Source organism: Azolla caroliniana, unplaced genomic scaffold, assembly GCF_043228905.1.
Source record: "Azolla caroliniana isolate FFs.n. ecotype wild unplaced genomic scaffold, voAzoCaro1.0.p SCAF_4, whole genome shotgun sequence".
Taxonomy (NCBI): Eukaryota; Viridiplantae; Streptophyta; class Polypodiopsida; order Salviniales; family Salviniaceae; genus Azolla; species Azolla caroliniana.
In genome coordinates this window covers 5,702,040-5,724,310 of record NW_028230439.1, presented here as the reverse complement: position 1 = coordinate 5,724,310, position 22,271 = coordinate 5,702,040, and the positions used below count along the sequence as shown (strand labels likewise).

At 39.5% G+C, this 22,271-nt stretch overlaps 1 protein-coding gene and 1 long non-coding RNA gene across 2 annotated transcripts; both read left to right on the top strand.

The window, feature by feature from the left end:
* Nucleotides 1-2,816: 2,816 nt before the first annotated feature.
* Nucleotides 2,817-21,831, top strand: LOC147864952 (K(+) efflux antiporter 4-like). The gene is made up of 20 exons (XM_087317627.1): nt 2,817-3,165; nt 6,631-6,680; nt 6,905-6,972; nt 7,334-7,427; nt 7,582-7,643; nt 7,786-7,861; nt 7,996-8,070; nt 8,151-8,222; nt 8,620-8,703; nt 8,790-8,858; nt 10,098-10,175; nt 10,258-10,346; nt 11,493-11,592; nt 12,864-12,917; nt 13,036-13,131; nt 20,116-20,304; nt 20,647-20,724; nt 21,049-21,093; nt 21,186-21,278; nt 21,350-21,831. The coding sequence occupies exons 1-20, from the start codon at nt 2,895-2,897 to the stop codon at nt 21,425-21,427; spliced, it is 1,821 nt and encodes a 606-aa protein (XP_087173753.1). The 5' UTR covers nt 2,817-2,894; the 3' UTR covers nt 21,428-21,831.
* LOC147864953 (uncharacterized) lies at nt 13,142-19,047 on the top strand. Its single transcript, XR_015529599.1, has 2 exons — nt 13,142-13,598; nt 18,896-19,047. It is a non-coding gene; the product is annotated as an uncharacterized LOC147864953 (long non-coding RNA).
* Nucleotides 21,832-22,271: the final 440 nt, after the last annotated feature.

Sequence of the window (22,271 nt, the reverse complement as noted above, 5' to 3'; positions counted from 1 at the left end):
TACACAGTTCGGAGGAATAAGACAGTTCGGTAAACACACAGAAAACGCTGAGATGGAGATGGAGATGGAGAGAGAGAGAGAGAGAGAGAGAGAGAGAGAGAGAGAGAGAGCAAACAACAGAAAAACTTAAATTCAAAATAATGACTCTCTGTTTTGTATACACTTCGTGCTCAATGAGCACCTTATATACAAGCCTTGACAATCGGGCTGACACAAGTACTGACAAAATACTTGACGCTCATAAATGAGCCGCTACACTCACTCCCAAAATTATTCCTTTTGAGGAATATCTTTCTAACATCCCTTCGGTTTACGCACTGATACAACCAGGTTGTGCATACTAACTTATGCGTCCAGTCTACGCACTGGGTTACACACCATATTACGCACCCAATGTTGAGCTTGTATCTCAACAAAGATATTGTTATTGATTCCAAATTTCCACCATATAACAAATCAATTGTCCTATAGAAGTAGAGTTGTTCATATCATAATACCAATGAAGCTAAAAGGAAGTCTCTTTGAAAGAAATTCCTTTGTTTCTCCCAACATACACGCACAATATGTAATATCATCATCATCATGGCGTCTTCAATCACACACACAAACATTTTTATGATATTGGGATTGCAAGGTTAGTTGTCGCAATATATTCAATTATGATTTCCCCTAAATTTCAACCATGACCTATCCCTACACACATTTCTCTCACAATCATAAAGTGCACTATGAGTCTCAACATTCATTCATAAAATTCTTGAACAAGAGGATCACTTACCAACTCCACGTACACTACTTGAACATGTTTCACTTTGTTATGTAGGCCATATTTGGCCCCCCACTAACAAGATTAGACAATATGACAAGAGAAAAAAACCTTTTTTCCCTACTACAACAAGACCTTATAGAAAGGTAAACTCTATAAGGTATTGTAGAGCTTATATGCACAATTTGCCAAATAAAAAAATTCTTTCAACCAAATATTTCGTATTGGATACCATCAAACAAGAACCGTTTTTCATACTCCAATTATCTAGTAGACCCTAATAACTAAGAGGTGAAAAACATAATATATGATGGAGAATGCATAACTTCCTAAGCGAGAATCCATTAAAAGGGTGACAAAGCTTTCTTGATTAATGGTTCTGAAACTTGCTCCATAACAATTAAAATGACTTTAGCGATTAGGCATGTAAGATTTTCTTTGTTAGGAATCATCCTTGATCATTGCATTGGAAAAGCATACCTCGATTATAATGTCTTGTCGTTTTAAAGCCATTGCCAAAGGAAACTTGCCCACAATTTCTCCTCAATTGAACATTACAATGATATAATGGATATATGAGATTGTCATCCTACATAAAACACTCAATGCCACCATCACATACATGGAGTAAGTTTGGCATTAAGTCAAGCTTCATTTTCGATAAAATTATTGTGGAACGTTGTTGGTTAGTGCCAGGACCAAGGATTAGAGTGTATAATGTGAACAAAAAACCAACCATTGGATCCTTCACAACCCTCTTATGGACTCATATGACAAAGGTTGTAATTTTGGTCGCCATATTACATACAGAAGGCAACTTCTTTGACGACAGTGGTGCCCATGAGGCTCAATGAGAAACTTGCAAAATCAAATCCTTTCAAGCTCACATGAAAAAAAGGGAACAAAGTTTCCTAGTTCATGATGCCCAAAGTTGTAGAGAAACATAATAGCCCAAATGGTATTTTGTAATTAGGCATAACAAAGAATCAGTGGTTGGTATTTTTCATCAATCGTTGTCCAATAAAAAAGAAAAAGTGAACATGTCCCATTCAGAATGTTTTGAGGTTTTTAAAGCCATTGGCAAAGGTATTCGAAGGGGCGTCATTTGTATAAAAGAAAGATATTCACATACGGAATGAAAGAATTGCAATGCAACGAAAGCTGCTTGACACCCACACATACCCCCACCACACACCAACCTATATAGAACATTTGAGAAACATAACATGTAAGCGAAGCGATGCCTTCAACAGTGAGCGTGCAAAAGCTCTGATACAAAGACCCGACAAATGAGCGATCCGATCCAATTAGGCGTGAATAGTTAAGCAGGTGTGGACATGGACGAGCGAGGCATGATTGGCTGGTGTGTCTGAATGATAACCGATCGATCATTCGAGGCCGTGGATATATCAATTTCGTGACACTTAAATCGATCGCGAAGCGAACTCAAATGAACCATTCGATGACTGGCTGGCGGTAGATACATGATACTATGTAATAAGGCATACATGCATGCATGCATGGTGTATCCCTGGCTTCCCTTCCCTTCCATTTCATTCAATTCTTGCAATCTCTGGTGTATGTATAAGTTCATCCTTCCTCTAATACATCACATACATACATACATACATATACACATACACACACACACACACACACACACACACACACACACACATACATACATACATACATACATACATACATACATACATACATACATACATACATACATACATACATACATACATACATACATACATACATACATGAAGGAAGATCCGACAGAGAATATTCGGCATCTTCATCTCCCATCTTAGGATTCAATGTTTTTTGCCTCCTCCCTCTTTCTCTGTCTCACACCAATTGACAGTCTATTTTTCATGCTTGAGCTCCATCCATCCATCCATCCATCCCCAAATTAGGGTTTCCTCCCTCCTCCAAACCCTAAACTTCCTCCATTTCTCTGCACACATTCTTCCTTCCTCATCGTATGTATGTCTGGAATGGACAACAAATGTGCCTTGCTCCCCCCCCATCTTTCGCATCGCCTTCTCCCCCCTTCCAATACTGAGTAGACAGTAAAAAATCCTTCGTTCTTGACGGTGAAGCCGGATCCCATCAGGCTATGGGAGAGCTTCATAGTCGAAAATTCGGATCTCTTCAGCCAATCTGTCTTCTTGTTCTTCTGCTAGGGTTTCTCTGCATAGATCTAAGCTTTTCTGCAGATGTAGACATCAATGAAGATGCAGATGATGCTTTTGATGAAGGATTTGATGAGACGAGTGCTGCGAACAATATGACAATGATTTCTGCTCCCCCACCTAAAGAGGGAAGCATTGCTGATATGATCGATCGCGTTCTAGAGAAAGAGTTCTCTGAGAATGATCAACAAGAAGGTATTCTTTCTAATGGAGGAATTTGTGTGATTCTGCTGTAACTGTGAGATAAAATAATGACTTCTTTTTGAAGATAAATCCCCGCAAATTCAGCTAAGTACCCTAGCGAGGAATAGTCACACCAGGTTCTCGAATATTGCTAGGAGATCCATAATGACATTTTTCTAGATAAATCACCACAACATCATCTGGACACTCTTGAATGATATTCTTTATTAGGTCTTGGAATAATGCAGGGAAGGTCCCTGGTGACATGTTCAACATGAATCACCGTAAAATCCTCAAGGCACTCTCTAGAGCTATCATTCGATTGGGGTGATTGGGAGTAGTGCTGGAAGTTGAAGTCACACATTTCAAGATGGATCATCACAAAATCATAATGGTTAAATTCAAAAGATATCATTCATGAGTTGCTGGAATATTGCTAGAAGGTCCATGGGTGTTAAAAAAATCGTAGAAGTTCTGTCATATACTTTACCACACTCACTAATGTTCCTGTTAGTGGATGTGAAATCTATTGGTCATGGTTTGTAGGTTTTCAAGAAGACTACCTGAATCATGAATCGGCTGATTAATGAGACGATGGATATATGCTGGAAATAAAAAAGCACAATAGTAATTGTAGGCAACAAACTCTCCAAGAGATTCAAATGCATAATGTGAAAGTCGAGGGCATGATCTTTGTTAGCTTTTTACTAACCTTTTGTACCATCTCTTTACACATGTGATATGGAGATGCACAATTTCATCTCATGTGATTTATTTTGGATACATTTGCATCCCAGGTCTCTCCTAGTTCAGAGCTCTCATTATGTAGTTTATTACATTCAGTATTTTATATTTTGTGCCATTTATCTCATAGGCTATTAATGGGTTCCAGAAGCATCTGTTTCTCTTCAACTTGCCCCATGATACTTCCGAAGTATTGTGTTTTCCTGCATTTATCTACAACATGATTTTCTTGGTGTATAATCGTTGATGCAGAATGATAATTCATGTAGTTCCCGGCTCCATCATTTGGTGACATCTCAATCATGGTTAGGATGTAAGGGTTAGAGCAAGTGACCAGTGCTTGTTATATTGAGCCATCTATAGGAAAATATCATCAGAATCCATTTTCACCCATCTTTGTTGAAGTGAGATATGGACATCTCAATGTAATCCACACATTATAATGTATGGCACTCATGCGTGGCATATTAATTTTATGGATGAACACAATTCTACATCAGTATTGCAACATCCTTGAACAGATTCATTTGATAACTAGACCATGGCCATAGTCAAGCTTGTTTCTGAATTCTAGACTTGGTTGACTCTTTAAGGACATCACTCTAGAGTTATTATTCATGCCTAGCTGGTAAACTACAATGCCATTTGCAGGTGCTCTAAAATTTGGGATATAATCGATGTTGAGCCCCTTAATTGTCTAAAAAATTAAGAGCTAGGTTCTCGCTACCCCTCAAGATTGTGTGTGATGAATTGCTCACCATATGCTCCTGAATAGCATGTGGTCCTTAGTATGATGTGCTGATTCCTGAAGCACACATGCTTGAGTCAGACGATCTCAACTAGATGTACTGAAGCAGATATGCTCAATCAGTCGTGTTCTGGGAGCCATAGATGCTCTTGAAAAGACGTGTATTGAAAAATAAACTTGTGCCACATAGAAGGGAAATCCGGCCAAGGTCTGTCTGAGATATAAAGAAATTTGAACCTCCTCTTAAACTACTACAAGAGCTACATGCTCTTCCTCTCTCTCAACTTCCTCTGATCTAGGGAGTCCCATGTGATTAACCACATATGCTTTATTTTTTCTACAGGCTCCTAGAAGTTTCACATCTCAAAATCCATATGCTCCAGAGTCTAAATTTAGAAAGAGTAGCAAAAAGGAGAGTCTGTGGGAAAAATCAGTGAAAAGCATGCAAAATGGCATAAAAAGGGGTGATTTTCCTCATTCTGTTCTTTTTGGCAGATTGGGAGGTTTTGGCTCTTCGCTTGGTCTCAAGGGTCACTTCTTCTACAGCGCATCTCCTTATAATTCTTGATCATCTATGGCGAGGGATTATCTTCTTCATGGCATCTCAATTCTTCTTAATCATTGCAATAGAAATTCTTTTGATCTTCTTCTACAGATTCCTGTAATCAACTTGTCGTATTTTTGTACATTTAAATTTATAAATACTTAGTCTCTATGAGCATACACATCTCGATTTTGTCAACTTAATCTCTGTCTGAATCTTATGATATCCCATCTTCATGCATATGTCTCTCCTGGTTCAGAACCTGGCGGTTCTCCCTGTGCACACACATCCCCACACAAATCGTGCTGCAGCAGTTTGTTCTTTTTTATAAATGTAATGCTAGTAAAATATGCTGCAAATTTGAGTTTGTTTTGGAGTTCACTTCCTTTAGAGCTTTAGTTCTGACGATTGTAGTCAAAAGATACACTAAATTGTCCATCAAACGTATAAAATGCAGGTCTTTATATGTGTTCACTAAACTTATAATCGTCTCCAGCTAAGGTACTCAGGTGAAATAACCTATAGGTTGTGGGTTCATATTGTAATTAGATGTTGTATTGTGGGTACTCATATTTGTGAGGATATAGTACATGCTGCTGTAGGTAGGATCAAGAAGCCTTAGGCCCCATGAAGAATTGGGATGAAGTTTGAACCTCTACTTGAGTGGTAGTTGCTGAGGGCATTTATGGCCAGGCCTCATTATCCTTCCTGTATATAGGGTGTGGAAAATCCTAATCACAATCTTGTCTAAGTATCTATATTATTTGAAATATTGATATCAATATGATTAATGTAGAGAGCTTGAAATATTGGTAATTGATTATATATTTGAAGTTATCAATTAGTTATACACAAAAGAATGTTAAGTGGTCGGGAGAAATATACAGTGGATGTACATTGCCAAGAATGTCACATCACTCATGGTAATAAGATGTTCACTTCCAAAGTGGAGAAAAACTCCTTGATGGAACTTACGCATGCTATTTCTTTTATAATAATTCTGTGATTGTTTCAATAAAACAAAATTTTTTATTGGAAAATGCTATATTCCATTAAGAAGAAAAAAGAATCTCTCATCAAATGAGGAGGCTCTAGGGCACAAACACTTTAACTGCAAAGACCTAAGAATAAAGTCATTCACATCTCTAGAGGGAGATGGCGGGTACCAACACAGAAACTAAATAAAGGGGATTTTCCTTGATGCAAGCTGTCTAGTAAGAGGGTGTTATTCTCTTAAAACTCACTTTTTTACTTTCAAATCTAGAGGTTGATTGAATGGAGAATTATTTGGCATTTTTTAACGCTTAGCATGAGCACAATGATTGACGTATACTGTAAACTTATGATCTATATGTTTTTGTTGAAGTATTGGTTTAACATTTAGTTTTGTTGTTTTTAAAGAATTGTGCTTGCATTCATTATATCTACCATGGGTGTACAGATGCTGAAAGAAACGGCAGTAGCTTTAACAGCAGTGTGTCAGAACAACAGGTACATAATCTTGTAATCGTCAATGAAAGAACACATTTTCTGATGTATACAATTCGTACCTCACTTGTGGCTTATGTATTAGTTAACCTAAAGAACATTTAGCATGAATGGTTAAAATAACCTCTAAAAGAGAAAGCTAAAACATAAATGGTCAACTCTGTTTTACAAAATCCGGTGCAGTTCATAGGTGTATATCTGAGGAACGAGTGGCTTGTCATTTGCAGGCTGTGCTGGAGACTGTTGCTAGAGTCAGTCATGACAAACCCAAAAAAAATGATACGAAGTCTGAAAAGTAAGGGATTTATGTTCAGATACGTGTCTCATTATTGCGTAGCATTTGAATAAGAAGATTTCATTTTTTGTGTTTCCATTATAAATCAGGGTTTTCACTACATATATAGATCATACTACCTCTTCTTCCTACTCAAGACTGTGTGGTTTTACTGTTCATGAACCTGTTTGCCTAGATTTAAGGAAAATGAACACCCTTTCCCATAAGTTTAATAGATAGTTATGAAGTGGTAGCGTTTGCTGCTACTAAAATGGTTTTCATCAAACTATTTTGTGGACTGCAAACATTTGGGAGTTATACTAGATTGTTTGTTAGTTAGATAGAGATCATAAATACCAATTTAACAGCTCTGCTGTTGCAGTGGAACAACAAAACCATTTCAACAGATTCAGGATATCTTTCGAGGTGATCCTGATAATGGAGCGGAAGAGTTGCCAACGCTTATTGATAAAAAGGTTGGTCTTCTTTTGAATGATGTAAATTTCTCGTTTCTAGAATTGCAGCAATCATGAACTGAACCTTTCATGATGGTATTCACCTTCAATGCCATTATTAAGGTCAAGATAGAGTCTTTTATTCATTTATAGTAACTGTTGTTAATTGTTTTAGGATAATATCTTCATTATTTCTAACCCAAAGTCGAAGTATCCGGTGTTGCAATTGGACTTGAGGTATGTCAACAATTTCATTGAAACTGTTTCAATCTTTATGAAAGTGACTTAATTTTGATATGTAGATGAAAATTCAAGGTCACAAGGTTTTGTATCCATGTTTATCCTTTTGCTGGAAGTTAAAAGCTATATATATTTTCAGGTTCATTTCTGACATGGTGGTGGTAATAGTGTCGGCAACTATCGGTGGAATCATATTTGCATGCCTTGGACAGCCGGTTTGTATTGCTACCAGATAATGCTATGATTCTTTTGGTCAGAGGAAGTATCTGCATTTTTGTTGTCTTTCATGGCGACTTGTCTGTTAAACTAGTAATCTATGTGGGTTAAAATTTCAGACATGGCATAACAGGTAATCACTGGTTATCTCCTAGCTGGATCAGCAATTGGGCCTGGTGGCCTCAGTTTTGTTAGTGAACTAGTTCAAGTAAGTGTAGTTTTGCTCATGCAGATCATTATTATGAAATATAAAGACGAATTGTGTATGAAGACTTTTCTGTTTTCCAGGTGGAGACAGTTGCACAATTTGGTGTAGTTTTTCTTCTTTTTGCATTGGGTCTAGAGTTCTCAACAAGCAAGGTCTGTCTCTTCGCACTATTATTAAATACATCACTAGTATTTTTTCCCCCTTGAAGACTGGCTATCTTTTAACTTCCATTGACATTATTTCTTGTTTTTTCTTCCAATGGAATGTATCCATGAAATGTATACCTCAAATTTCATTGTACTATTTTTTGTGATCTTGTTTAGTTCATGCTCATTTGTCAGGTCTACATATTGGAATGTTTCTTTTGGAAACCACATATATATAAAATGTATATATAATGTACTATAATCATGAATGTGACATGTCAGTATGAAAAAGAAAAAGATGCATTTGTAGAGTATAACATTGCATAGAAGTATGGTGGAGTACATAGTAGGATAATTATGACTTGTGCTTTTTGTTAATTTTCTTTTGCATACTGCCATACAGTTAAGGGTTGTGCGGGCTGTGGCAATCTTTGGGGGCCTTCTGCAGATTATTCTCTTCATGTGCCTGTGTGGTATAACAGCACTGGTAGTGGCAATATCTGATGTTTAACATTTTGTGGGGATTAGATATAAAGTGCAATCAAAACTCACTCACCATTTTCTGCTATGTAGCTATGTGGAGGGAAAACAACAGAGGGAATCTTTGTAGGGGCTTTCTTGTCAATCTCTTCTACAGCAGTTGTAAGCCCTCCTGGTCTTTGTTAATTAAATTTTTGGTATGATGGAATGAAGTATACTGGCATATCCTTCAATTTGCTTCTGAACATAAATGCATTTAGATTAAATAATTACTATTGATATGTAAGATACTACATAATGCAGGTTTATATTTTGCCAATAACTTTTTCTTTGTGTGTATGTGCTTATATTTTGGGAGCAGTTTTGGATTTAATTATTGCTGTATTGACATTGTCGCATCACAGTATCCAATTTGTATATTAAAAAAATAAAGCATCCTGAAGAAAGCAAAATTTGCAAATTACAGCTTAATTGCTCAGAAAGAAAGAAGAAAGAAAGATATATTAACGTCTTTTAAGAGGCCAAAATGGCCTATAAGACCAAACAAGAGATTACATCTTAAGTGTTGTCTCGTCTTTGAGAACAAATCAAAATAAAATAAATATTACACAGTAAATATAAAAGTAAATAAGAGAGAATGATATGCATGAGGTACAAGTTCAGCCCAAGAAGGGAAAAAGTCAAGACATATTTTAGCCCAATGACAATTATTTTGAATGATCTTGAAAAGGTTTGGCTATCTTTTGACATATTTTTGGAATATTTGTCCAATTTTATATTAAGAAACAATGACTGGTATTGGACAAAAATAATTTACATAATTGGACATTTTGAAGCATCGATATTATTGGATACACTTTCAAGGTTTTGTATCTTTTTGCCCAACAATTTATGTTTAGTATTTTTGAGAGACTCATTATTTTTTACCTTGAGCCCAAGTCTATATTATAGCAACTCATCAATTGATTTATTATTTCCAATTCTAGGAGGCAGGCTTTTTGACATTTTAGTAATGCCTATGCACAGTAAGAATAATGAGGAGACTAGAAGTAGTGATGATTTTGTAAATGACGAAAATCTAGAATGATATGGTTAGGTGATAAGTAATGCTATATTCTCATTTCTTTTGGACACTATATGAGAATGCTGGTCTATTCTGGGATGCTTAGTAATATATGCACTTCTATAGTAGACGGGGGATAATCTCGTAAGTTGCAGACATATGCAGCTGTCATTGAGGCTTGGATATGTGTGATGGGGTTACTTTGGTAGTTTTAATGTCACCAGGTTTATTGAGGCAGTTTGAAGTAGAGGCCACTCTGGATACATAGAAGGTGATTATATGGGTTATTGTAGTCATGCGGATATGATTGAGATTGTCTTTTTAATATCTTATTTCAGGTTCTAAAATTTCTAATGGAACGCAACAGTGTAAATGCACTTCATGGACAGATTACAATTGGGACTCTTATATTGCAGGCATCTTTCGTTCCTAAATTCAATGCATATCTAGTGGCTTTCTTCCCATTGGTTAAAGGTTAAGATTGGGTTTGGTTAACAGGATTGTTGTGTTGGTCTGCTGTTTGCACTGTTACCCGTGCTTGGAGGTGCTAGTGGAGTTTTCTATGGAGTTATTTCAATGCTCAGATCGTAAGTTTCTCTAGTATCCTTGCAGGCTTTTCTAATGTGACAAAGGGTGCATCGCATCTAAGCTTTTTTTTTGTCATTATTTATTAGTGATTGTATTTAGATAATTCAGTTTTTTACGAGATGCTGATTAACTAGCCATGATTTGGATATAATAAAATTTGCCTCTTTATCCTTGTTATTTGCACATAGTATTTGTATCATAGTATGAAGCATACGTACCATTTGTGCATTCGCATTTGCGAACATTCTTATCATTTGATTATGAAAAACACCTTCGAAGTATGGTAAATACCATACTTTTGCACTCATTATTTATTATAAGTTAATTTTTTTAGGGTAAGAAAGTTAAGGTAAAAAGTGTAAAAAAAAACACAAGAATGTTTTAATAACATACGCATTCGTTTTCAAACGCATGAAAACGAATATTTGGGCTAACGAATGCAAATATTACGTACTATGATTTGTATAATTGCTGTGCACACAATTGTGACTCAAGACTCTTGGGTCTGTGTCTATGCAAGCCAATTTACTTGATGTTTCAGGTGTTTCAGCTATTCTGTGTGTTTCAGTTGAATTGAAATGCTTGTCACAGTGCTGTTGATCTTGTCGGGTTATATGTAAGAATCCTTAAAGATGTTGAATAAGATAATATCTTTAGGGTTATTAACACCCTGTAGAATACAAACTCTATGCTCGAGTCAAGAACAAATCTTGTACTTCCTCCCATCTCTTGAAGTTTTTGCTGAAGTAGCTGTTAACATTTGGTCCACATAGGGATGAGCTATGAATAGCTTCTTCCTAATCTGCTAGTGGCTGCCATGGAATCATGTTGAAAAATATTGTTCTGAGCAATAACATGACACAATGCCAACTAGTGGTGTTTGTAACAAAGATGTCCCGACTGAACACATTTTTCATTGCCTATGTTGATGAACAATATGCACTCTTGAGATGTAATAAAGCATCCGTTATTTAGTAACAGGCAAGGTACTGGGTTTCAACTGTTAGATCTGTGAAGGATATCCAGCTCAATCGCATCTTTAATATATTCAGCTTTGGGATTTTACTGTTTGTTAATTGGAATGAAGAATGTAATTTATAAAATTATTACACTTTCTGATCTATTTTCTTCTCTTTAAATGACAGGTTATTACTTCTTGTTGTATTTCTTTCTTTCTCAATGATTGTTTCGAAATCCTTTGTGCCACGGTTTTTGAAGTTGATGATGCGACTTTCTTCTCAACAGGTAAGTTTGATTCTTTGGACTTTTAGACATATGTGGTGTACTTATCTTGTCCCATTTTCTATTGAATAATTTCTTAAAGTTTTTTGTTCTTACATTTGTTTTATGTGTATATAAATATTTTTGCATTCTTTTTATGCTGGATGTACATTGGGTGTTTGTGCACTATGAGTGAATATGGAAATGTAAATCTGATGCAACCTCTTAGGTGTTCTCTCTCAACTGCTTATGATTTACTCTGTGGTCTGATTGAAAAGATGTGCTTTCCTTTGTGTAGATGTGAAATTTAAGGAGTATCTACATAGCCCGTATATAAAGGTTTAAAAGATCTTGAAAATGGGCTGTAAAAATTCCAGAGAATGGTAAACCATGAAATAAGCTAAAATACAGGAACTCTCATATAGTGGAGGCAGCATTCAATATAGTTTTATTAATAATCAATAGAAGAGGATACAATAAGATAGGTCCCAATCACTTAAGCCTATTTCAGCAACCCAAACCTGCATGTAGAGCTTCCAATATCCTCTCTAGCATAGCAAAGAAGAGAGCAAATCAACTATCAAACTTACATATTTCTGGAATCTAAAATTACTCTCTGTTAGTTATAGAGCTGAAATTTGGGTTCTACATCAAAAGAGGTTTGTTTGAATGCTATTGACATTATAAGGAATACCTTTTACAATTGGACAGACACACACATTGGAACTTAATGCTTACTAGATCAAACATATGCTGATCTTGGGGCCTGCCAGCCTTTTTGCTCTGTTTCTCTAAGGATCTTTGGTCATTGGTCATTCCACAGTGGCCACTAAATGTCGTCTTGCTTGATTTTGAAGAGTTATGGGAAGCAAATAAAAAGGGCATAAAGAAAAAAGAAGATGAAAATTAACAATTTTCAGTGACAGAACTAGAACATCAGAGGAGACGTAAAGGTAACTCCTCTATCTCTCAAATTGAGAAGATGAAGAGATCATAATTCTTAGGTTTCTCACAAACTTATCAGTTTTATGCATTATCAGATTGTGGGCTCAGGATTTTTCTCTTTTAGGTTTACCCATGAAAATTTAGATTTCATGAGTGGACACAACAGCCATTGAACTAAATTTCGTCATTTTGAGTTGGAACATTTGTAAGAGAATCTAGGTTGTACAGTTCAACTACACTCATTAGGTTCAACTTTTGTCAGTGATTATGAATTGTGAAAGCATGGAAACAATATTTTCATGACTCCTCCTTGAAGTGTTATGCATAATTATCCTTGGTTAAATGTGCAGACAAATGAGTTATATCAGCTGGCTTCAGTAGCATTCTGCCTAGCGGTAGCTTGGGTATGCCCATTGTCCTTTCAAAATTGTCTATTTGTAATTTTAATTATGAAGTCCATAATACCTATTAAAAGCACTCTAGCAATTTGAATTCTTGTTTATGTCTCATTTGCTACTCCAGTGCAGTGATAAGTTGGGTTTGAGTCTCGAATTAGGCTCCTTCGTAGCTGGTGTCATGATTTCAACCACCGATTTTGCAGAACATACACTGCAACAAGTAAGTGATCTTAATGGTGATAGATCCATTAGAAAGTGAAATTATGGCATTCACCTGTGTTTGCGATCATTTATCCTCTTTGGATTTTACTAATCACTGTATATGCCGATTCTTAATCTTTAGTGTAATGAGTCAAAGAGATAAGTGAATGTGAATTTGATCAATGATATACTTTCTCACCATATGATTTATGCCATCTCACAATATGGGGTCATGGTGAAAACACACATCTTAAAGATACTTACAAAATTATAAAATATTTGAGCTGGTTGGGATATCTTTCTGATATACTTAATGAATCCTTTACCTCATAACAGTGTACAATTTTTACCCCTAAAGAAGAAAGCCATCATAATATGATATAACATAATGTCTTAAATAGGACAACACAAAGATATAAAGAAAAGCTCTAATTTACTTCCTTTAGGATGTTCTAAAATAAAAGACTTTCTTAGTCCACTATGTTAGTCCATCCTGGAGAACACCTTCGATTACTCCTCCTGAGTAATCGGGTCAAGGAATCGTGGTGCGTAAGAGACTAGGGGATCCGAGTAGGGGTCGAACCGTTACACCCCCTTGCGATTGACACTCAGAGAATTCACTACAACGGATTCGTAATTATGTCTTACAGACCGAACAGCAATAAGAAGAGATAAATTGAAAACGAGACAGACACATAGATTGACCCACAAGTATATGTATTCGATTACTAGCATACAATACAATGATAGTACACGACCCACTAGAGTCGGAGACGCTCACTCACTCAGCACTAATCTAGAACTAGCTTTGTCGACTCTGGGGATTCCTATATGATATCTTCCGTCCCCTCCTGTGTTTGCCACTTCATGATTTTATAGCTTCTTTACCACTTAGCGTGTTCCAGCTACTTCCTCCTGATAATCAGCTTCTACCTTCGGCTGCCTGTTCTTCAGCTGTTAGTGCTTGGTGTCTTTACCTGTTTTCCAACTTTTCCTATGTGTCCCTTTCGTACTTGTCCTTCTCGATCCTTTTCACACCTTGTTCCTTTTGTCCCACGGATAACACCTGGCACGCCCGTGGGACAGTGTCTTGCACATCGAACCCGAAAATTGACCAAAAATTGAAAAACTGGTACATATTGCGACCTGAAAGAATTGAAAGAATTGAATTTTTTTTATAGTACATTATTCCTTCTTCAAAATGGACGTGATGCCCTCTGCTTGTTCTGACTCATCTGGTTTGAGGTCGGCCGAAAGATCGGCCCTTTGCTCGTGTGCTTTATTCTTCAGGATGGTCGCTTGTGCTGGTTCTTGTTGTTGTGGGGTTTCCTCGTCTTGCCGAACATTCTCCTCCTTAGATTCCTCCTCTTGTGCCGACCCTGTCTCTGGCTCTTGGTCTTGATCTTGGCCTCGCCTTTCCTCAGTTATCAGCTCTTCAATGTGCAGTTCCTGTGTTGTGTTTTCAGGCAAGACTTCTGCTGTTGCTTTTGTAGAGGCCAGTGCTTCCTTCTCGGCTTGGAGGCGCTCGTGTTCGTACCCATCCGCTTCAATGGCGAGAAGTAGTTGATTGTCGTTGAATTCCTCAAGGAGGGTCCCAATCGCCGTGGTGTGCATCTGAGCCAGGGCTTAGAACTCCTCGGTGAGGTCTTCTCTAAGCACCTGAATGCTATTCTTGTCCATTTTGAAGAATCTGCGGCCCTCGTTCCGATTCTTGGCATCTGCTGGGAAGATCTGTAACTCGGCTGCTTGAGCCGACCACTCGTTCCAACCACGAGCTAGTGCCTCTTCGACCTTCTGCTTCAGCTTCCGTCGGTGTTTTGCCACTAAAGCCTTCACTCGCTCTTCGCCCATTTCATACTTGACACGGAGAGTGTTCATTGCTTCTTTGGCGGTTGCGGCGTCGAGTTCGAGCTGGCAAGTTGGTACGAAGTGCTTATTCCTTCTACCTTTTTCTCCATAACCTCCGCATGCTGTTCATATTTTCGGATGAGCCAAGTCTTTTCCTCTTCCATCTCCTGCTGGTACCGCCCCCAATCTCTTTGCACTGTGTGGTCTGCAGCTCGTGGAGGAACTTTGCCAATGCGTACTTTTTGCTCTCCAATTCGCGCAATAGCTGGTGCTGTAATTCGGCTTCTCGTTTTTGAGCCTGCTTGCAGATGCGGTCTGATTCCTCCTTGGCCTTCTCGGCAATCGCCGTTTGGGCTGCTGGTTCTTCATAGTGTGGTGGCGGGACCACTGTCGTGTCGGAGGGTAGGGGTGTGTTGTGTTCGGTGGTGGTGATCGAAACGGGAGTTTCTTCGTCCTGGTGGATAGGTGGACTAACCTGTGTAGAAGCATCCACCTGAGTAGGGTTGGGGAGGGCGAGAGGGTCATTTTGCCCTAAACATCCACTTTCCTGGAGCTTTGTTCGAGCTCGGTTATTCGGTTTTCCGAAGCCTGCCACAACTCCATCGCCGTCTTTGCTTGCTTGTGCACCGTTTTGCTACGTATGGCCATATCCTGGGCCGCGTGGATCATTTTGTCCAGTTCCCGGAAGGCTTCTACCAGGGCTGTGTTCAATTCCAGCAACTCGATGAGGAGGCGGCAAGTCTTGTTCTGCCGTTTTCTGTCCATTTTCTGTAGCGTTGGTTCTTTGTCTGACTCGCGTTCTCCTGCGAGAGCTCGCTGAATCATCTGCTTTTCTGCATGTTCTTCCGCCATGTGTGCCGCGGCTGCGACCTGGAATCGATGAGCTCGTATGAAGTGCCGTGCTGCAAAATCATACCGAGCTCATAAGCCTCGGCCGGCAGGTCCCTATAGGCCAACTCTTTGTCCTTTGAGATTGGGGACGCTTGGCCCTATTCTACGTTGCCTGTCAAGGACAGAGCCTTGTTGGGGACGGTGGCCACGGTTTTGGCTGGTGCGATGACCATTTGAAGTGTGTCCGCCGAGGGATGGTCCATTTCTTTATCTTAGCTGCATTTGTGTAGCTGGCGGCGCTTCTTAGCCAGGCTTGGTTGTGCTGACGCCTTCTGGACATTAGAGGATTACTCTCTTGGCCGATCGCCGGAGGATTGTTACTTGTTCTCGCCAGAGGGTTTCCGCGTCTCCTCCCGGAGTTTTCGTCAAGGGCACTGCAGGGTTGGTTGGGGCTTTTCCACCGGGACGGTTGGTTTTTCGCGTCCATGGATGGTAATATCTTCCACCGGCTCCGGTGCCTTGGTGGCTTGTGTTAGCTGTGTTGACCGCGGAGCCTTTGCCTCGATCATTGGCCAGACATTGTGTCGCATAGTGCCCCGGTTGGTTACAGTAGAAGCACGTGACCGACACAGGTTTGTGCGACTCCCCTTGTTCGAGTGGAGCCGATTGAGATTGTCTGGGAGGGTCTTCACGGGGCGGCGCATTGTATCGCTGCGCTCGGCGGTGATCATCCCAGAGCTTTGTATGGGGAGGGAGGCGACGATGATCCATCCGTGGTTGTTCATGGCGCCGATTGTCCGGGGGGCTTCGATTATTACCTTGTTGGCGATTATTCAGACCCCGATGATGAGGGGGATACCGTCTTTCTTGCCTTTGGTCAGGGTGGTATCTCGGCTCATAGTCATCGTCACGGTCGTAGTTGTAACGGTAGTAGTCTTCCTTGGCCGATAAACGGTCCTTCCTTGGCCGATAGCGATCTTCTGTGGCCGATAGCGATCGTCGTAACGAGGTCTCTTGGCGTCCTGAAATAGAGGCAGCAGTCTGGCGTGATCATCATGTCGGGCACGATCATTGCGGGGCTCGATCTATCGGACCAGAGCGGCGGCTGTGCGGTTTAGCATATTGTATTGACATTGCTCCACTGTGTGAGCACGAGAATTGCATATCGGGCAGTGTGGGCGGAGACCGCAGTCTACTGCCGAGTGGCTGGGATTTAAGCATGTAGTACAGTGTATGGCGATTATTCAGACCCCGATGATGAGGGGGATACCGTCTTTCTTGCCTTTGGTCGGGGTGGTATCTCGGCTCATAGTCGTCGTCACGGTCGTAGTTGTAACGGTAGTAGTCTTCCTTGGCCGATAAACGGTCCTTCCTTGGCCGACAACGATCTTCTGTGGCCAATAGCGATCCTCCTGTGGCCGTCGTAACGAGGTCTCTTGGCGTCCTGAAATAGAGGCAGCAGTCTGGCGTGATCATCATGTCGGGCACGATCATTGCGGGGCCCGATCTATCGGACCGGAGCGGCGGCTGTGCGGTTTAGCATATTGTATTGACATTGCTCCACTGTGTGAGCATGAGAATTGCATATCGGGCAGTGTGGGCGGAGACCGCAGTCTACTGCCGAGTGGCTGGGATTCAAGCATGTAGTACAGTGTATGGCTTGCCGAAATTAGGGGTCTTTGTTTGTTGGCAAAGCGCCTTGGAGCGAACTCATGGAAAAGGAGTTGTTGTTTTGAGCCCTGTCTATGGGGAGGACCTGGTCGACGACTTGCTCAATCATTTGCTGAGATAAGTCGACAAGGGCTAACGTCGTGCGAAGAGGCTTGTGTAATCCCGTGAGGAATGTGTCTTTTAGATGGTCCGCCGAGACATCTTGAGCAAGCTGACGGTATAGATCCTGAAAGTGGATCGTAAATTGGGGAACCGTTTCATGGGGCTCTTGTGTGATAGCGTAGAATTGGCGGAGCAGTTCCCGCTTGGGTATCTCCCAATGGAAAAGGCAGAGGAAATGATCGCGGACGTCTTGAAATCGTGCCGGGAGTACCAGTGCGTTGCAGGTTCATCGAGGGACAAGGTGAACTTTGCGATTTTGGAAGACTCAGCCTCGGCAACGGTCAAGTGCTGCATCGAATGGTCGGCTTGCCGTGTAGACACGAAGGATCTAATGTGCGACTCCGCATCAGTGCCATTGATATATCGCTAATACGGATACGGCATTGTGTCGACGTTCGGGTCTTCGGGTAGGTGCCGGAAAGGGGTTGTCTTCTGCTTGGTTGACTTCGGGGGGGCTGTGAGGTGAGATGGGGTCAGGACCCACACCGGATTGGGCGTCGGAGGCCGGCGGCGGTGATTGCTCTGTGAGGGTTGACTCCAAAGTGCCCTCCGCTTGTGCGGCTCATCGGGATGGTAGCTGAGTGCGTGTGCCTCATGTGGGTGCCGTTATGGCAGCTGGGGTTTCTCCTACGCGATGTTCGCTGTGACCTCACAACATGAACCGGGCGTGCCAAATTGTGTTAGTCCCTCCTGGAGAACACCTTTGATTGCTCCTCCTGAGTAATCAGGTCAAGGAATCGTCGTGCGTAAGAAACTAGGGGATCCGAGTAGGGGTTGAACCGTTACACCCCATTGCGATTGACACTCAGAGAATCCGCTACAACCGATTCATAATTACGTCTTATAGACCGAACAGCAATAAGTAGAGATAAATTGAAAACGAGACAGACACAGAGATTGACCCACAAGTATATGTACTCGATTACTAGCATGCAATACAATAATAGTACACGACCCACTAGAGTCGGAGACACTCACTCACACAGCACTAATCTAGAACTAGCTCTGTCGACTTTTGGGATTCCTATATGATATCTTCCGTCCCCTCCTGTGTTCGCCACTTCATGATTATATAGCTTCTTTACCGCTTAGCATGTTCCAGCTACTTCATCCTGATAATCAACCTCTACCTTTGGCTGCCTGTTCTTTGGCTGTTAGTGCTCGGCTTCTTTACCTGTTTTCACATTTGTCCTATGCGTCCCTTTCGTACTTGTCCTTCTCAATCCTTTTCACACCTTTTTCCTTTGTCCCATGGATAACACACTACACAGTTTGAGCAAAGCTATTCAAGCAACATCCAGCCCTCATATTTAGTTGGCATCAATGTTCAAGGATATGTGTAATCTATGTCAAATAGATTGTAGCACCAAACCTGAACCCTAGACCCTAACAGTGGGAGCAAGAAATGAAAGAAGGAAAGAAAGTAAGATATATTAACTTCTTTTAAGAGGCCAAAATGGCCAATAAGACCAAACAAGAGATTACATCATAAAATGTTGTCTTGCCCTTCATAAAGAACAAACCAAAATAAACAAATGTAACTAAACAAAAAAGTAAATTGAAATAGACTATGACTGAAGAATCTCGTCATCTATAGATGCAAGAGTCCAAATCAGATATATTGTGAATTTTATCTTCCAAAGATCTCTAGCACTGGTTGATCCAGAATGTAGAGGGCTCTGAAGTGAGGGAAGCACCTGCAATGGTGGGAGATAATGGCCTTTATCTGTCGATGACATTGGTGATGAGATCATGGTCCATGAGGCTGAGGCCTACGTGCATGACAAATTGCTATTTCTCAATCTATTGTAACCCTTTGCAATATCCTGGTTGGGAGCCCATTTGTGTAGCCCTTGCTTAAAACTCAGTGCGCCAGAAACAAGTCCTGTTTCTTTTGAGAACCATGTAGTCTATGCTGAATCATCTGACTGTTAATGGTCTCTTTTATCTATTGAGGGTTAGGCAATCATTGTAGTGCTGTGAACGTTTTGAAATTATGCTTAGCTGTTATGTTAAACCATCAAAGCAATTCTCTCCATGAGGGATGTTTTTTTAGAGTGATTACTGCAGTTCTTCATTGCCTAATAATTCTTGTTGTTTTTATTCCTCTTATGGTTTTCTGATCTGGTTATTAATAGGGTCTTTTAAGCTGCCTTTTTGTTTTACTTTTAACTTTACTTTTTGTAATGATATGATAATTATTATTCTTACTTGCTTTCGCTTGAATATTGCTCTCATTTTATCTCTACTTTATCAATCTTAATTCACCAACGCATAGGCAAATGATCTCTTGTTTTAAGGAAAGCAGCTTTTGATTTTTTAACCATTTGAAAGACAGTTATAGAAAAATATTATAACCTCAGGTTTGTGAAGTTGAATTTTGATTATAATTCATGGCTATCCTCGTCTAATCTCTACCTGCATTAAGTTCATTTTGCAAAATCATTCTGGAAGTTCCACTGCTTAACCGTAATTCTTGTTGATTGAAAAGGTGGAGCCAATTCGAAATCTCTTTGCTGCTCTTTTTCTCTCTAGCATTGGGATGCTCATAAATGTGCAGTTCTTACTGAGCCACATGGATATATTATTGGCTTCTGTTATCCTTGTGATCGTCACAAAGACTATTCTTGTGACTCTTGTAGTACGAGTATTTGGCTACAGCATCAAAAACTCCTTCTTGGTAAGCACTCTCTGGATGTGAAAAATTGGAATATGAAGCCTAGTCTGCTAGTAATGGTAGAAAATGTTCTGTCTGCTGATAATTAGAGATTTAAAAATAGTCTCTTAGGGTGTGAATTTGTCTTTTGGTTGTGCTGAAATATCATTGGGACAAATTGTGGTTAATTGAAGAAAATGGTTAATCCATGCCCCTGTACTTGATAGTGCTAGAGGTTAGCGCTAGATCTATGAATGAGCACCTTCTTAATATCATTGTTGAAAACTTTTGTTCAGAAGTTTTCCCACATTTCCTTTATTTTCTGTTTCACATTGAAGTAACAAGACAGTATTTTTTGTTCGACAGGTTGGCATGTCTCTTGCTCAAATAGGAGAATTTGCATTTGTTCTCCTTAGCCGTGCTTCAAACATGCATTTAGTGCAGGTAAACTCTTTACCAGCTCATATTTTAAAAACCGCCTCACTCTTATAAAGTTCCACAATAATTTTGTTTAGTTGCAATAGAAGAGAGTTCGTAATGAAATAAGAAAGCTTATGGAAATAAGAATGAAACTAGTTCGTAATGAGATTTTCATTCTTATCGATACACTGCCGTACACAAATAATTGACATGCACACAAGTACTGAGATATTGAAGTGAGATGGTCTGCATTGGTCAAAAATTAAGAAAACTCCAATGAATGGCAACCTTTTACTTAATGAATATGTTGATGCCATTTGAATGATGTTGACTTTTATTGATTCACAGGACAAGCTATATCTACTCCTCTTAGGAACTACAGCGCTAAGTCTGGTATATTCTTGCATTGTTTGCACTGCATAAACTCTATTTTCCATATGTAAAACAACTTGCTAATATGTGTATATGGGGTGGTCTTTTCACAGGTGACAACTCCATTACTGTTCAAATTCATTCCTGTCATTATGCAACTTGGCATTCTAATGGGCTGGTTCTCTTCAGATTCTACCTCCTCTGAGGTAAAGCTAGAGAACTATGGAGAAAATTTCAGTGTTGATTGTCGTAGCCTGAGATGGGAGTTGGCTTGCAGGTATTTAATAAAGGGGAGAATCATCATTCGGGCAATAGCCACCAATTAATTGTTTCAGTCCAGAGCTCGCAAAGATGATGAGTTCATTAAAAATGTGAATGGAGAATTCATTCTGGGTCTGAGTTTACGTCCTCTAACCAGGAGCAAGGATTGAACATGGTGTGGGGAATCTCATAAACATCAGAATCTTGTACAAAATGAGTGATAGAAGTTCCGCAGTCCATGCTGTTGATCATCAATCTTGGTCCAAACATGTATGTAGCCACATTATGCACATTATGAAGATATTAATCAGTAAATCTATTTGTTTCAATCTTTGCTGATGTATACACAGCCAAAACACATTCTGAATTCTTGGAGGTCCAATGTGACTGGTGTAATGAAGTTTGTATATTGGCAATATATTTTTTGAAAAGACATTCCGAATCTGGTTATTCTATTGTCCACAAAAAAGCAATATAGAGCTCAAATATTTTGAAGTATGTTGATTTAGTTCAATATTTGCATTTTTCGCAAATTCGAGTGTATAATGAAAAAGCAGAGTTCAGTTGCTTAGAACAGTTTTTTCTACCTCTTGAATGGATGAAAGATGTGTACATTGATTATTTTAGGAGTTTCCCAAATTTCTATTCCTACTTAATATAGCACCATATGCTACTTATAGGACGATTTGTTTTATTACAGAGGTGTGATTGTGAAAGAGCATTCTCATGATTTTAAGGAGGCAATTAGGAGTTAAATGCACTACCTCTTACCAGGTTAAGCTCTTGGGAACAAGTGTTTGACCCATAGAACTATTGGCACTCCAAAGAGTATATAAATACATTACAAAAGTCAAGAATATGTTGAATCATAGATTACCATATCTTGCTTGGAATGTTGGATGTAAGCTGCAAAAGAATCATAAAAGTAAGATTCTCTC